The following is a 15,891-nucleotide window of genomic DNA, read 5'->3' as shown; positions in this document are numbered from 1 at the left end:
TTTTGTTCAGTTTTTCAGGCATCTAGAGCCCAGCAAGATCATAAGACTGTTTTGGTTTTCTTTCCTTGGGGAAGATTAGTTATAAGTATGATTAAAATTTTCAAATTCTACAGCGCATCTCACAACTGAGCTTTCCTGACAGGGAAGGATGACTTTCCCTGCTTACAGGACTTGGGAGATGTCTTGCAGCTCTCTCCAACCTGGTATCCCTTTAGCATACTATCTGTCGTCAAATAAAGCAGTATTTAAATTATCCGTGCTTCCCTGGTGTGCTGTGTGTTATTTTACATTAGGATAAATTTATCTCACTCCATTCTATGCTATGTTTTGGCAATTTTCAGGCTGAGGTTAGGAAAGAGATCTTGCAGTTTTCCCCTACGTAACTGTAAACATAGTTGAATAGTAGAGAACCTAAAAAGCCTTTCAAACTTGTCTTCACATTGATGGTGTCACTAAATATTTAAAGAGGAAAAAAACACCTTACAATATTTCCTTTTTTAATTAAAATTGCGATAGATGCAGCCAGAACTCTTGCTATTCAGGTTTACAACAGAACAAAACAAAACCTGCTTTTGAAGCCTTGTCAAAGGACAGACTTGCAGGTTTTTTCTCTGTACCTGGGATCTGACATAAGTCTGACATCTCAGGTGTTCTATGTTAAAAGAATAGATTAGATAGCTTAAATAGTTTTAAAGCAAAATCTAGTGATTCGTGTATTTTCTGTCCCTTGCCAAACTGTTAACTCAAACTGTCTGCATAATTTCTAAAAATCTTAAAAATCTTCCTAATCTATTAAAGTCTTAATGACTTCAACCTTTTTAATATCTTCTACCATGAGTTTGTTTCATTTGCTGTGGGTCCCACTATTATCTCTGATTTCTGACCTGTGTTGCTCACACCTGCTCTCCCAGGGCAGGAAGAAAAGAGAGCACAGTGACTCTCCCAAGTATTTTCATTGTTGTTGATTTTTAAAAACTTGATGGAGTGATAGTTCAGTTTAGCCTGTGAATATTTGGGGTTTTCATTTCAGTGGCTGAGAGCATCCTAAAGGAGCTTGTGCCCAGTTGGGCCTTGTGAAGGTGTCTGATCTGAACAGATTGTGTTACCTCAGCTTCTTCCCATGCCTCTTGATAGCTCAACTCCAAGGTTCTGTTTTCCAGCTGTTCCTTTGATGTGTTTTCTGGTGTTTCTCCCACGGTAAGGAGAGTATCCCGACATCCACCTGGAAAAATCACTGTGAATCCTAAAGCAGCAGATCCTTGTGAGGAACCTTCCAACCCCTCTGACTCATGTGCTGTTACTCCTGCCTGGACAGAGTTTCTGTGGTTGTTGTCCTTCCTAGGAGCAGTGTCCTTTAAAGACACCATCCCCTGCTGTCTCAGAGAGGAAGTTTCTTCAGTATCAGTACAAATTCCCAAATCCTGGTTTCATTTTGGAACAGAGACTGAGTGGTTTAAAGCTGCTCTTGATTTCAGCTCTGCTTCCTCTATGTCAAAAATCCTTGTGTCCTGGTTTGGTTTTGTTCCACCCTCAGACAGGAATGACTTAGGAAGCTTTAATAAAACTGTTCACATCCATTAGATGGGATGCATTACAGTGAACTAGTGAACATCAGCCTTGCTGAAGGCTTCTCACACCTCCTCAGCATGGGGTAAGTAGCTTCACTCAGAAGCAGCTTCACTGCAGGCTTGTGTGGGAACAGAGCAGTGCTGGGATTGCTGCTCCAGCACACACTTCTGGAAGCCACCAATGTGTGGGGGTGCTGTCATTCTGGGCCAGGCAGACACATCTCCTGTTACTCAAGGATTGGGGTGGGAGGCAGGAGTAGATACTTCCTGGTAATCCACTGTGTCTACTGCTACCTGTTCAACCTTTCCAGTGTCTCTTTGCTAGAGGCAGCTGTTTTGGGTGAAGGGAACAAGGTATGAGAACACTGATACTGCCTGCTTTTCTCAGGGAGGAGAAAGGAACATGCCTCATGCAAACTCCAGTAGGGCTAGAAGGCCTTCTTCTAGCAATTTTACCATAACTAGGGTTAGAATAGCTCTTTGAAACACACTTTGCAAGTATTTCACAGATAAATATCTATTCTTTCCCTTAGAATAGCAAATGTGTAATGCTATTTGTTTAGCCTGACTTACTGTGATAATGGTCTGCTCTGGAACTAAATCCCAAAAAGTATTTTAGTGCATGAAGCTGCATGTTTTCAGCCTCCAAAGTGGAGGGTCCTGAGAGAGCTGCATCTCCAGTTGTTCATTGTTCCATTCTTTCAGACTTGGTCATATGGTACTAGAAGCAGAAGCACCAACAAGAACTGCAAATGATTTTCTGTACGTCCTGGAATCATGCAGCATTCAGCAAGAACATTGTATGGGTGCCAAAGAATTAATGAACTTTAATAACCCTGTGGTGGAATGGCCTAGTTTTATAGCAGCAAGTTTATGCCTAATAAGATACAGACATTCCCCTCTCCATATTTCTGTCCAGTATATGCTGCAGGATAAACAAACCTGGTGTGCTGCTGTATCAGAGTGGTGTTTGACAAGGACATGACTCACAGGGATACAGACTGGAGAAGGAAGGTTAGATAGAGCCCAAGATCTTCCATAATTATACACTAATTCTGTGTAAATATCTAAGAAACCTTAAGGTAGAAATTCAGCAGTTTTTTTGCTTTCAGTTGTTTTGCTTTCTGAAACCAGAAAGAGAGTTCATTCGAAGCAGGAGCTGACAGCACCTCTCAGGACTCATCCTTGTAGCTGTGGTGGTTCCAGTTTGAACCAACTCAGACCACCAGAACAAAGGGAGACTCTGAGCTCTTCTGTCTCCTGTGCTCTGCTCCTCAGCCTGAGTAACAGAGCAGCTGGAACACAAGGACTCACCAAAGGAACAGTTGTGTTTATTCCATTACTCAACAGCCATTACCCAGATGAAGTCATATTCATAAGTCATAATAGCCAGTAAGACCCCATAAAATTATAATGCTTGAGAATAAATTAACTTGTCTGAATTTAACCCCAAATTAATAACCTTTGAATATTCTCTTCCCAGCTTCTTCACTCTAGTAGAACTGCTATAGCACTTAATCTAATTATTGCTCTGGAAAAAAAGGGTGTGTTTTAATCTGCCATCTGGCACATGAAGCATTGATGCAAAATCCTTGCTGTCCCACAGCTTATTATGTGCTTTTCATAATTCCTCTTGAATAAATTCATGAACAGTATGTAAAATGTCTTTAAAAAGTCTTAAAATGATTGCTCTTTTAAACAGGGAAAGTTAAAGTACTCAAACAGTACATAACATGGCCACTGATATTCAATGCTGATGTATTCTTTGAACATAATTTCTTGTGAATTGTGTCTTGCTGCAGTCTAGGTTTTCACAGTCATTGATATCCTGTTCCCCATATTAGCTATTCTGTAGATGTAATTGTAACATTCAGTTAAAGTGTAAGAAGATTACAGATACCCAAGTGGCCAGTCCATGGTAATGATTTCAACTGGGAGTTTTTTGACTCCAAAAAAAAAACAATCATGGCACCCTAACAAGAAATCAGAACCTCAGCACATAAAAGCTATATGTGTGTACACCTTCATGTTCTTGTCCATGTTATGCACAATATTTATGTCTTCCTTCGCTTTCTTTTGTGTTTTTTTTTTCCTTGCAATAGTTTTCTATTCTATTAATTTCCATACTCCTAGCCAGGACCCCCAAAAAGCAAAGGATTAAATTAAAAAGAACAAATTCAGTTGAAATGAGAGGTGTTATTTTCTGGTGTAAATCATCTCACCAGATCACAGCAAGCCCTTACCTTTGCAAGGCAGTTCTTTCACTCCTGGTAGGACATAAGCTGCCAGGATACAGACTGTACTTACAGCCATTATTTCAAATGTGGGACCTAATCAGGCAGTGATGGGAAAACACACCTGAACCTCCAGAAAATATGGTTATTTAACAATTTCTGTTAAGATACAGACTCTGAACATATGGGCAGTTGTTTTCTGACTCAGTGAAGTATCTGTGCTAGTCCTTTTCATACCATCGTCCATAGAGAGCAGCTGTCAGGAGGCCAGCAGATGTTCTGTTTTTGCTGAGGAAATAGTAGTTGTTTTTCCAGCCCATGTGATCAGCAAAATCCAAGGTAATACCAGATGTCAGCAACAAGGGAAAGATGTACTGGGTGCTCATATTTCCCCATAGCTGGAAATCTATCAGAGCAGTGGCATCTGTGACCTCCTGTCCACAAGTGCTAAAGCTGAGACCACCACATTTCACCAAAGCACAGGCCTGGACATAGTATGTGCCATGCACTGTATGGAGCCCATCAAAAACTCCCAAAGCATATAACTCCTCAGTTAGAACAGCTCTCCGATAGTTCAAGTGACAACAAAGGGTATTGGCGCAAACCTGGAGCTCTCCCTTTTCCCCCCATAACGGAACAAAAGTGAAGTTGTCATACATCATTTCTGCATAAAAGGAAGGAGGTGACTGTTCCGTTCCTTTTTCAGATACTCTGCTAGGAGTCTCTTCTTGCTCCTTAAAGCAAACTTCATCATCCAGTGAGGTGCTTGTAAAAGTCCTGCATGAGTCATGTAAGTTCTCTCTAAATCTTTCATTACTCTCTAAATCAGTTTTATAATCTGCAGTAATCACAGGAATTTCTGCTACTATGAGCTTGCCACCATAACTTTCCATGTTGTGGTAGATGAATGATTTGACTGGAGTGTATATGCCACTCCCTGTCATGCCCAAGGTAGGGTGGTGGATGTTGGCTGCTAAAATATTGACATTGAAAGCTGTTGCAAAAGCTTGTTGAAACTCTACAGCAGACAGAAGTGGGAGCTGGTTCATCCAGGCAGTTGGATAAACAATTTGCTTCAAACTGTATTGTCTGATGAGGTTCACTGCAGGCTCAAAAAAGAGTATATCAAAGCAAGTGAACATGCCAAACTTGCCAGCAAAAGGGGTGTCGAAGAATGCATAGTCTGGCTCTGGAGGGGTGTCAAAAGCGTCCTCAAAGTACAGATTGTGTTTGCGATACGTGGCCAGCAGCGCGCCGTCCGCAGCAAACGCCACGTTGGTGTTGAACTGGTACCTCCCATCCGACGGGCACCGAGGATCCGAGCGCTCACACGGCTGCTTGGTCCCTAAGTTGGCCACAAGGAATATCTTGTTCTTCAGAGCCATGCAGCTCAGGCGCTGAACGACCTGGAGAACAGTATGGAGAAATGTGAGCGCTTCAGAATGTGATGGAGTAAGTTTTACTTAAGCACCTATGACTTATTTAATACTTTCCAAATTATTATTTTGGAAATTCAAAATTGAACACATTTAACCATATCCGTAAAATTTAAAAGCACTGATGATTTTGTGACAAGAGTTACTGGAACCAGTAGCTTTGTAGGCAGAAAGTTACTTCAGATGTTTATTTTAAAACAGCTCTGAAAAAATTTGTCTAAGTTGTATTTCCTCAGAAGGAAGAAAGTAAATAAATCTATTACAAGGGTGTTAATTTTTAGAAATTTGTGACTTTTAGGAGCACTGATGGCTTTAAAACACTGTATGTCAACTGAAAACTTTGCCAAGGCAACACAACTGATCTGTTTGTGCCTTTAGAAAAGCAAATGTCTAATAATGATCATCTGCACCTGGATGTTTTTACTATAAATTTTTTAAAAGCAATTACTACCTACGACTTAGAGAAGCAGAGATGGAAAGGGATAGACCTTGCATATTACAGCAAAGAAACAGAAAATGTTGCAGATCGCTGTATTACTGGGATATTTCTTCCATAACACAGAGCGCTGTACCAAAGACTGACATTACTGCCATCTCCAAACAGCATCTGAATGGCAAACTAAGCTCTTGCTTGCTTGGCCATGATCATTGGTAACAAAGATTCAAATAGATCATTGTTTACAACTGCAATTCATGTTCACACACAAATCCTGCTCACTAGGTACAGGCATGATTTCTTTCATTATATTGATTACTGGAAGAATTAGCGGTCTGTATTTACTGAGCATGGTTATTTTCAGTTCAGGTCCAGAACAGTCAGTGACAATACTATTTTTGTAACATCCAGGTCATATCTTATGTAATCATGCTTGGTCTGTGCCAAGCTGTGACTTCTATTACCTTATAACAGGTAACTCCTGTTACTTGTGCTAATCATTTGACAATGATTGCTGAGTCAGAATGCTGTGATGTCATTAAGTCATGAAAGCCAGTTAACAAGAATGCACTAAAAGGGAAGATACTACTGTCTTGTTTTATATAAACCAATGTTGTTCAAACTAAAACCATACACAACAGATCTCACAAGAGAGCAGTAACCATTTCAGAGGTTGGGGAGGCGGAGATGACAAATCCAGATGGTCCATACACAACTGATCTCCTTGCATGTATGGATCTAAACCCTCCTCTGCTAAGAATGAAACCAGCAGAGCTTGAGCATCCATGAAAACAGAATCTGGTACTAGGAGTGGTTAAACTTCTTGCTTACTTCTCTAAGCAAACCAACTTGAACTATTTTCCACTTGGAGTATTCGGTTATCCCACCCCTGCAGGCATCACCCCTACGTTTACCTCTGTGTCATTGTACAAATAGGGCTCTCTGCAGGGATTCCACTTCCCAGAGTGTGAATGCGGAACGAAATCCAAGTAAGGGTAAATGGAGCTCCTGGTGAAGTTGAAGCCATGGATTCCATCTTCAGGGAAAACAATGATCTGTGCCCCCTGTAAGTAAAACAAATACATGTTTTGTAGGCAAAGCAAAGGAAAAGGGGGGATCTCATGGGCAAAAAGAGCTAAAGTAAGTTAAGGATAACCCAATTATGTTTTGCCAATAGTGTAGCTTGAAGATGTCTTTTCTTCAACTTCATAGTAGGTGTAACTATGTAGTAGGTGTGTAACTATGTATAAAGAAAACTTGTTTAACCTGACACATACTTTATCTTGAAAAACAATGCATTTGACATCATTTTAAGGGCATGCAAATAAGAGCATACTGCATCCAATTTCTTACCAAAGGCATCCTCCCTTCACACAAGTTATGGGAATGTCATCATTGAGGTTAAAGACTGATGATGTTAAAACTTGTCTTAATTTTTTTATCAGAATGATGCCATTTGCAGATACACTTTGTCAAAGGTGCAGCATCACTTAATTAATTAGATATTGGGTGATCTACAGCTCCCTGAATTTTTCCAAAGCAAATACAGACTAACAAACATATGCATGAAGAGACATCTCTAAATCCCATTATAGTGTAGGGTTGGAGAGGGTACTGGGAGTGTTGATTTCAGAAACAGCTTCACTGTGAAAGCAGTTCACAGTCTGGTAGAAATGTAGCCATGCCAGAGGCTCTGCCTGAAATTCAGGGAGATCCCAAATTATATCAGACACAGCACCAGTCACTCAAATTCCTGTTAGTTTTCAAAAGTCAGCTCAAATGTGTTACCTATGTGACGGCTTTGGGATAATTTATGTATCTTGGGTGCAGGGCTGCATAAAAATTCCTATTATGCTTCTGCCCAATCATCTGAACTTCTCAAAAAAATAATATGTTTTCAAATTATATAAAAATAGTAATCATTCTCTCCCAGAACAACAGATCTCTGAAAATTGCAAGTCAGTCCTTCTCTGTGTAGGGCCAGTAACACTTGTCACGAGAACCAGCCTGGATTTTCTTGGGAGGGGAGGAAAGAGGGCTGTGCCTAAGAACAGCTGGCAATACTACCCCCTCCCCTCTAAATATATTTAGACTGAGAACCATTCCATGATGGGTAGGAGAAAGGAATGGAAAATTTTAGTTCCACAAAGTTATTAAAAGCAGAACATTTATTTCCAAAGCATTTGACTTCCTTCGTTTTTAGAAACATTCAGGAATTTCCATTGAGAGCACTGGAATAAAACCAAACCCAAGACAGCTGCCAGCAAGACAAACTTTCAAGGAAACCCTTCCATTTAAGAAAACAGAAAGGAGCTAGGTATTCAGACCAAAATAGAAAATTAATTTCCCTATACTAAATAACGATGGGTGTGTTTCTCCAAGCTTGGGATAGCCTGAGTCAGGCGGGATGCTAATTGTCCTGCTCCTTTTTCAGAGCTGCTGGCAAGTCAGATTGTCTGAGAACTCAGACCATAGTTATGGATATAAATACGGCTTTAGTTGCCTGGGAACACAAATGTGAAAGATTATCTTCAAAAAGCACTTCCTCTATATATACCCAGGGGACACACAAGTGCTGCCTGGCGCTGGGCCGCACCTGCCTGGCAGCAGCCAGCACTTGCTGCTCATAGATGTCGAGGTTCCTGCCCATGAGCTCCAGCGCGGAGCGTCGCTCCACCAGCGCCGCCGGGGTCGGGCTCAGGATGGACTCGTGCTCGTACACGGCCGCCACGTAGTGCCCCTCCCTCCTCACTCTTCCTGAGACCACTTGATAGAAGAGAAAGCAGATGGGCAGCTTCCAGCACAGAGCCTCCATGGTGAATGCCATAAATCTAGAGGGGAAAAACCCCAGACAGGCTGGGGGGGGAGGAGCTTGAGAAAAATATCATGCCAGGAATTTAAGTTTACAATTTAGTGTGGATGGTAACTGAGGCTCTCAGCAGTCTGGTGCTTTTAAGTTCCTGAAGGACCACATGCATGTTCTAAACCTTGAATCCATCTATACTGGTTCTTTAAACAACTGTGTCCTGTTCAAAAGCATTTAAGCTTTATATACAGTTCTAGTGCTCTCCTTGCTTGGTCTCTCTTTATAATTAACATTCATTCATAGATTATTTCACCATATATCAAAACATTTTTGAGAAAAGTTTAAAGCGGCTCACAAATTTTCAGTTTTTCCCCCATTCAGTGATGGGAGTTGTATTTAAAAGTAGCATTTCCTAAAAATACTTGGAGACTGTTTTTAGCATCAAGCAGAAATAGGACCTATTTTATCAACACTGGAACCGATAATTGCCAAGAGAATTACACTAGACAATATTTCTGCATCTATCATGAAAATGCCTCTCCTAATGGATTATGAATTCACTGTATTCTAACTCCACATATGAAATAGGCAAATATTTCTCCTACAACGCAGCTTTTTTTGAACACATAAAAATGTTGAGTGCAATTCAGATTTGCATTTCTCTCATGCAACACAGATAAGTAAGTTTAAAAATGCTTTCATAGTAACAAAAATAAATCAAAGAATCTGTACAAAATGGAGAAAATTTGCATTAGTTAGCTTTTCTTAGAAAAAAATGAAGAATTATTGAGTCTGGAAGGCTGGGGCACCCTCCGCAATATAGGCTCCCCATGTAACCTTTTGACTTCCCAAGTTAGGAAAGGACTTAGAACAAGGACTGACACAGTCAATGGTTGTGCAACAGTTCAGAAAGACTACAGAAATGACTTTATATTCAGAATTATTCTCACAACATGAGAATTCTGTATTTGTCACCACAGTGTCACTAGTATCATTAAGCAATTAAATTCTCAAGTATCAAAGAAGGTGAAAGAGCATGCAGGAGAGATTACTGGTGCTATATATTAATAGCTCTAAGTTCAGTTACTGACTTTTTAATTGTACTTGCTCTTTGGGAACTTGTATCCAAGGAAAAAAAAGTTCCAAAGCACTCTTAGTGCCCTTCGGTCTTCGTGATCTACAGCTCCCTGAATTTTTCCAATGCAAATAAAGACTGACAGACACATGCATGAAGAGACATCTCTAAAGCTGAGCAATAAAAAAAAATCAATTCTAAACTAATCAGTCTTATTTTTATTCATGTTCTATTAAATGTTTTGTACCTAAAAAAAGAAAGTCTATAGCATGTTAACTGAAAATATCTCTTTGCTTGAATTCCAGGATGAAAAGCAGCTAAATAACAATCTTCAATACTGCTTTTTTTTTCCCCTAAACACCAACTGCTTAGTAGCTAACAATGAGCAAATGGAAAAAGCATTATGTAGGACAGCAAAATCATAACCTTGGTCCTCACGGTAGGCAGAAGAATTGTTTGCTCCACCAAAAGGTCTGAACATGTAATAGTAACACTTCTAAGGGTACAGGAGTACCTTAACTGTTTAGTGCTGCTAAGCTCAACTACATATTCCTATTTCCTTGAGCTTTAAGTAGCCAGTGTGTCCATACATACATGCCTTCAAGGGTAAATTTATTTAAAGTATGATGAAAACAGAATAAAACCTTGGCCCCTCTGTAATCAGATGGATTAAAGATACTGCACTTATGTAAACAGTTTTGAAAAGTGATGTATGACAAGCTATCGTTGCTATCCCGCATGTTGAGGAAAACATTTGGTACTTCTGGGGGGTGATTTGGCAATGCCTACCAGGAATGGAGGGGCCTCCTTGTCCTGTGCAGCTCAGCCTTGCAACTGAAATACCAAACCACATGTGAAGATATAAAGCAGCAGCAGGAGGAGGGAGTTCAGGGGAGAGAAGCCTCTCACAGTTAAGGAACATACTGAAAATAAACAAGCTGTGTTGCACTACACTGACAAAACTCTCTTTTCTATTTCTTGTCACCTCTTCAAAGCCAAAATGCCTATTTAGGGCAGGAATGGGTTCTAGTCAGCTGCTCCTTAATAAAGTTGTCAACTAAGATGTAATTAGAATTCATCCTTACTAGTGATGGAAAAAGCTGGAGAGTTTCTGATCACGAGATGTAATTGCTTTGCATTAGAAAAATTGTCTTTTTAAAATCCAAACACACTAATAAAAAAAAATTAACCAGTAATGAGCCTCTACAAAATGTTGTATTTTACAAACATGCTTGGGAGAGGTCTTATTTTTCTACAAAGTTTCATTTCTTGGTGGTCAGAAACAGCCAAAAGTACTAATCTGAATCTTTTGCTCATTTAGATGCACAAGAGGTTTAGCACGAACACAACCCCATCTGGCTGAACCTGGGGCAACTAAAATAACTAAAATAATTCCTCTGAGTCCATCCCTGGGTTGTGATTACTGCTAGTCCTACAGATGATGGCTAAGCACTTGTGTGAGTGCTCCCTACAGCCTTTCCCCTGTCTGACAGCTTAAACAACAGGACTCTGCTCTCTCATGTATTGCTTCTAACGCACAGAGCCATGGCAAGCCCCAAGGCCGGGCTTGGGTGTATTAAACTTTCCAGCCAAAATAAGGATATCAATAGGGTTTACTCAGCCCTTAGGCTGTTGATATTCCAAATAGTGTGTCTCTGCTATACTCTGGATATTTTTACTACTAGATGTCACACCATCTCATAAATCCTTTCCTTGAAGAGAAGTTAATTTGCTTAGGATCTACAGAGCTGTCACCTCACCTGAGCCATGACTTTAAATTTTCATTACCTGAAATACTTTACAATTTTCTCTCTTTTTATGTCCCTTCCCTGTGATTTATGTGGTCCTTTGCCTGACAGACAAGCTTCATCAGGATCATGTCACCCAAATATAAATATTTCATAGCAGTATTACTGTCATGCAGTCACAATATTCCAGCTATAGTTCCTCACAAAGAGTAAAAAGGCTGGTGTCCAAGTTTGGATGCCAAGTTTCCCTCTCAGTCACACTGCAGCCTGTTTTCCTATTCACCTTTTCAGAACCATCTGATCTCAGTGTGTTGTGAAGTAAAACATCCAGTCACTCGCTCTTCAACAGCTTTGGAAGCTTAGAAGTCTGTCACCTGTCACCACACCTGGATGTATACACAGAGAAAAGCAACACATACCCTTCTTCTTCACACTTCTACACTCAGCAGAATCTTGAAGTGAGGTAGCACAGCACTAGTCTAGGTCCTCCTGAGTGATTAATAGCAAATGCATGTTAAACTATGCCAAACATATAGTACAGTAACATAAATAGCAACATAAACAGTAATAATAGTAATATAAACACTAGAGTAATAATAGTAACATACACACTAATGATTACTAGGCATATATTCAATTGGCTATGAAAAAATAAAGTGCTTTTCAGGTTGAATGATGACCATGGATTGTGATGTGGCAGACATTCTGCTATATATTATACAACATATTTTAAAAATATATAAAATGCAGTGAAATTTAAGGGGTTTTCCACTGATACCTCCTGTCTACTGCTTTTATTTGCTGCATTAGATACATTTGGTAATGTAGGTTTTGTGAAGGTTTTTGTTATCTCTGCCATCTGTGTTTTGTTATCTAAGTTTTGTTGTTGTTTGGCGCGTGAGGGCGAACAGAGCGCTGCCATCGTCAGTGGCTGGGCTGGACAAAGCGGGCGGCGGCACGGACAAGCCGGACCGCGAGGCAAGGACGTGCTGTCACCGGTGTCACTTCAGCCACACGTGCCAGGACGGGCAGAGCCGGACAAAGGGCCGTGCGCCATCCCTCGGCTGGGATTTGGGTGTCTCGCACTCCTCTGGCGCTTCTCCCGCGGCCGGCCCCTCACACACAACGCCCGTACTTTGCCCCGCTGCGCCACCTCTGACCAGTTCCATACAGCCGGAGCGCTCGGGGGCGGCTGCCCCGGGTGCTGGGCAGCCCTGCGGCTCACGGAGGCCGCCGGGGCCGCGGCCGGGCCCGCAGCGATCCCTCCGGAGCGATCGATCCCTCCCGCCCCGCTCCCGGCCGGACCGGGTCCCGCTCCCCACCCGCGCGCCGCGAGCCTCACGCTGCAGGGCCGGTGCCTCGCGGCCTCTGATTGGCTGCCCGCGCTGGCCAATAGGAAGCTACCCCGGTCACCGCCCCGCGCCGCCCGCCAGCGGGGTCAGGGGTGGGTCCCTCTGGCCCGCCCCCTCCTCTGTCTGATTGGCCGAGCGAGCTGTCAGTCACTGCGCGCGCCCTTCGCCCCGGGTGCCGGCCCGGCCCGTTCCGGGCGCTCTGCGGGGCCGGGGAGCGGGGCCGGCATGGAGGGCGAGGCGGTCAGCGGGGCGCAGCTCATCGCCCAGGCCCTCAAGGCGCAAGTAAGAGCGCGGGGGCGCGGACCGGCAGCCTGCGGCCGGGATAGCCTGCAGCGAGTGGATGTGCGCGGCCGGACTCACCCCGACCGGGGGCGGACGAACAGGGCTCGCCCCGCCGCTCTGTGGGAGGGCGGGAGAGGAAGGGAGGTTCCGCCGCACAGCCCCGGCGCGGCCCGGCCTCCGGGCGGCGTTCCCCAGGCCGACACTGATTCCCTTCTTCTGGAGGGCAGCCCCGTTCCCAAGCCTTCCCCTCCCGAGCCCAGCCGATCCCCCGGTACCACCGAGCGATGCCGAGGTTCCCCGGCGCTCTCTCCGTGACAGCTCGGTGTGCCTCCGGTGCCTCCTTTGCAGCGACGAAAACTCTTGTGTTGTCTGTAAACTCGAGATGCTGCAGGCCTGGCACGGGTCTCGGGAGAAGACTTTGCGTTTGGCCTGTGAAACATAGAAAAGTATTGAGTTGTAATCCAGACAAGCGTAGTCTTCTTCATCTCTGTGTTTCTGTGGGCACGGTACTTTCCCTGCCATTTCTTGGGGGCTTTTTGCCGTTAATTTTCTTTGAAAATGTGAGAACACAAGTTGCCATGAGGCATTTTTAGAGTAGAGGAAGCTGACTTACTGAGAATCAGGAAAGTGACATAGCAGAGATGTCCCAGGTAGGAATTGCTCAGTGGAAAGCACTAAACACACGTTGACTGAGGCACTGAACCCACTGCTTGTAGACTCCCAAAATTCAGGGCTTTCACAACCACAGAGGGCTGAGCTGCAAACATCAGCTGATGTTTCCACAGGGACCTGTGAGCTTCTTTGTGACTATATATGTTACATTTTAGTTTTAGATTGCCTGTGTCCTTAGCATGTCTGTGTTTGTTAGCACGTGCTTATTAAAGCTGTCTTTTGGGAAAAAAAAACAGTCTGACTTTTCTCAACATTTTTCCTTATAGAATATTGAATACATGTTTGGCATTGTTGGTATTCCAGTCACTGAAATCGCAATTGCAGCCCAGGCAGTTGGAATAAAATATGTGGGAATGAGAAATGAACAAGCTGTAAGTATATATCTGTAATGGAACCAACCCTTTCCTTAACTGTTTTACAATGGAATGAAACCCAGTAAGTTTTCGTACTAGAAAGAATGTGGTCTCTGAATTTTCCTTTAAAGAACCTATACAGGAGCAGACACTGTTATTTTGGAATAATAAAGAACATTGGTGCACTGAATTGAGTATTTCTTTGGGCTCTTCTTTCCCCACTTCCCTTTTAAAGTGGCCCCTCCTTTTCTGTTAAGGGAATTGCATCTTCTTTCATTTAAAAATGCCATTCTCCAATAAGGGTGCAAGGAGAGGAGGGAAAAAAAAGGAAAAAATTTCAAGACAGCATGTGATGGAGAACAGAAAAATTATAAAAGTATATCCTTCAAGTGATATACTGTCAGATATTATCTGCCAGGTTTTGAGATGCTCATCTGGGACTTTTTGTTTTTCTGTAGCTTTCTACACACTTCCCAGTATTATCATTCTCATTCCAACTGGTAATATTTTAATTCTTTTTAGGACTTCATTACCTGCTCCTTTAATTTTTTTTTCCCTGTCTGTGTGGTGTTCTTAAGTGCCCAAAGAGAAAAGTTTTCCTGTTGATTGTTAACCTTGTTCTGTTGATTTAAATAATTATAGGGTTTTTTTTCCTTAAATGTGTTTTAAAAGCTCACAGAACAACAAACCATAGAAAGTAATAATGCTTCCAAGTGCTCAAAATCAACCATGAACATATACTTAGACTATCTTATTTATGTATGTTTCAACTCTGTTGTGTAGGTGTCAGAAATTAAGAGCCAAGCTCCTCAGCATTTTGGTGTTACGCCCCTAGTTCTGCGTTTGTTTGGTTTCCCACAGTAGTAACTCTTTAATCTCAGTAGTTTCTTGTGTGTTCTGAGGTTGAAGATAATAACCTTGTGTTTATAGGTTGTTTTCAAGGGTTGCTGCAGGAGATGGGGAGCTGGCTGCTAGCTGCTGAACTGGTGGCAGAGGAACCAGCAGCTTTCCAAACCTGATCTATAGCAGTTGCCAGTTTTCCTTAATTTATGTAGTTAATAACCTTTAGGATTGTCCCAGTCCTTAACAAAATATTTCTGCTATAGTTCTTCTAAATCGGGTGGTTGTAAGCTGTATGTTTTTGCTGTCTACTCCTTACACTGTTGTATCGAAATGTGAGAATTTAGAGGAATGCACATCTCTATAGAAAATCTGTAACATATGAGAGAGCCAAACATACACAAATATGTTTAAAAGGTGTATTTAAGTCTTTGAAGAACTGGGAATTCAGCACAATCTTTAAGTTCCTGTAGGCCCTTTAGCAAACATTCTAGTTTTAGCTGTGGTTACTAACATTGTGGGAATCCAGGGCTTCCCTCTGGCTGCCCTGGCAGGTCTGGGACCCTGGCAGGGGTCAGGAACCCCCCTGTACAGAGCCCCGAGAGACACTGTCTGTGATCTCTGTCCATGGAGAGGAGTTTTCAAGCTTACAGGATGAATTACAAGCTCTGAGTGTTTGATAAGAGTAACAATTAAGTGTGACACGGGTGCAAAAGTAAAATTTTAAGTTTCTAGATTAGGGGTTCAGAGGGGACAAGATGGAGGAAATTGGGTGTGTCTTGTCCTTTTCCTCCTTCTTCATGCCCTCCATGTTTCACTGTAGTGTTGGCATTTTTCTGTTGGTTTAGACTGGGCACACACTGTTCAACGTAGGTGATAGATATTGGCACATTATTGTAAATATAGTACACGTAGTTTCTGGTATATAATGTTTGTAACATCCCACTGAAGGGCAGAGCCCCGCACGCTGCCCTGCAGGACAGACCTGCGGCAGGGCAGCAGAACATGTTAGAGATAAGCAAGAATAAACAACCTTGAAAACAGCACAGACGAATTATGGCTTCTTCTTTGGCAGCGGGGCAGAAAGAC

At 42.4% G+C, this 15,891-nt stretch overlaps 2 protein-coding genes across 9 annotated transcripts in view; one reads left to right on the top strand and one right to left on the bottom strand.

Moving 5' to 3' along the window:
• Window positions 1-2,878: 2,878 nt before the first annotated feature.
• On the bottom strand, window positions 2,879-13,358 carry BTD (biotinidase). Of its 5 annotated transcripts, none has more exons than XM_072925678.1 (5): window positions 13,216-13,358; window positions 11,723-11,792; window positions 8,271-8,530; window positions 6,589-6,738; window positions 2,879-5,208 (listed from the first exon to the last, which is right to left on the bottom strand). In XM_072925678.1, exons 3-5 carry the CDS (start codon window positions 8,499-8,501, stop codon window positions 4,024-4,026), a joined length of 1,566 nt encoding a protein of 521 aa, XP_072781779.1. In that variant the 5' UTR covers window positions 8,502-8,530; window positions 11,723-11,792; window positions 13,216-13,358; the 3' UTR covers window positions 2,879-4,023. The 5 variants fall into 5 exon arrangements, with proteins under 5 accessions (XP_072781779.1, XP_030120783.2, XP_072781778.1 ...); XM_030264923.3 differs by having other exon boundaries at window positions 13,213-13,350; XM_072925677.1 differs by lacking the exon at window positions 13,216-13,358 and adding an exon at window positions 13,016-13,147.
• The window catches only part of HACL1 (2-hydroxyacyl-CoA lyase 1), a 21,633-nt gene continuing 18,524 nt past the window's right edge, over window positions 12,783-15,891 (top strand). For 2 of the 4 annotated variants that reach the window (XM_072925676.1, XM_030264920.3), the window contains exons 1-2: window positions 12,783-12,937; window positions 13,876-13,980. In XM_072925676.1, the coding sequence (XP_072781777.1) occupies window positions 12,881-12,937; window positions 13,876-13,980 (162 nt within the window). In that variant the 5' untranslated portion in view covers window positions 12,783-12,880. Of the gene's footprint in view, window positions 12,938-13,445; window positions 13,588-13,875; window positions 13,981-15,891 lie in introns of those variants that run through there. The other 2 variants (XM_041714466.2, XM_072925675.1) reach the window with 1 other exon arrangement.

This window comes from Taeniopygia guttata, chromosome 2 (genome assembly GCF_048771995.1).
Source record: "Taeniopygia guttata chromosome 2, bTaeGut7.mat, whole genome shotgun sequence".
Lineage (NCBI taxonomy): Eukaryota > Metazoa > Chordata > Aves > Passeriformes > Estrildidae > Taeniopygia > Taeniopygia guttata.
Note: the sequence above shows the minus strand (reverse complement) of the source record. Positions and strands in the feature narration are given on the sequence as shown.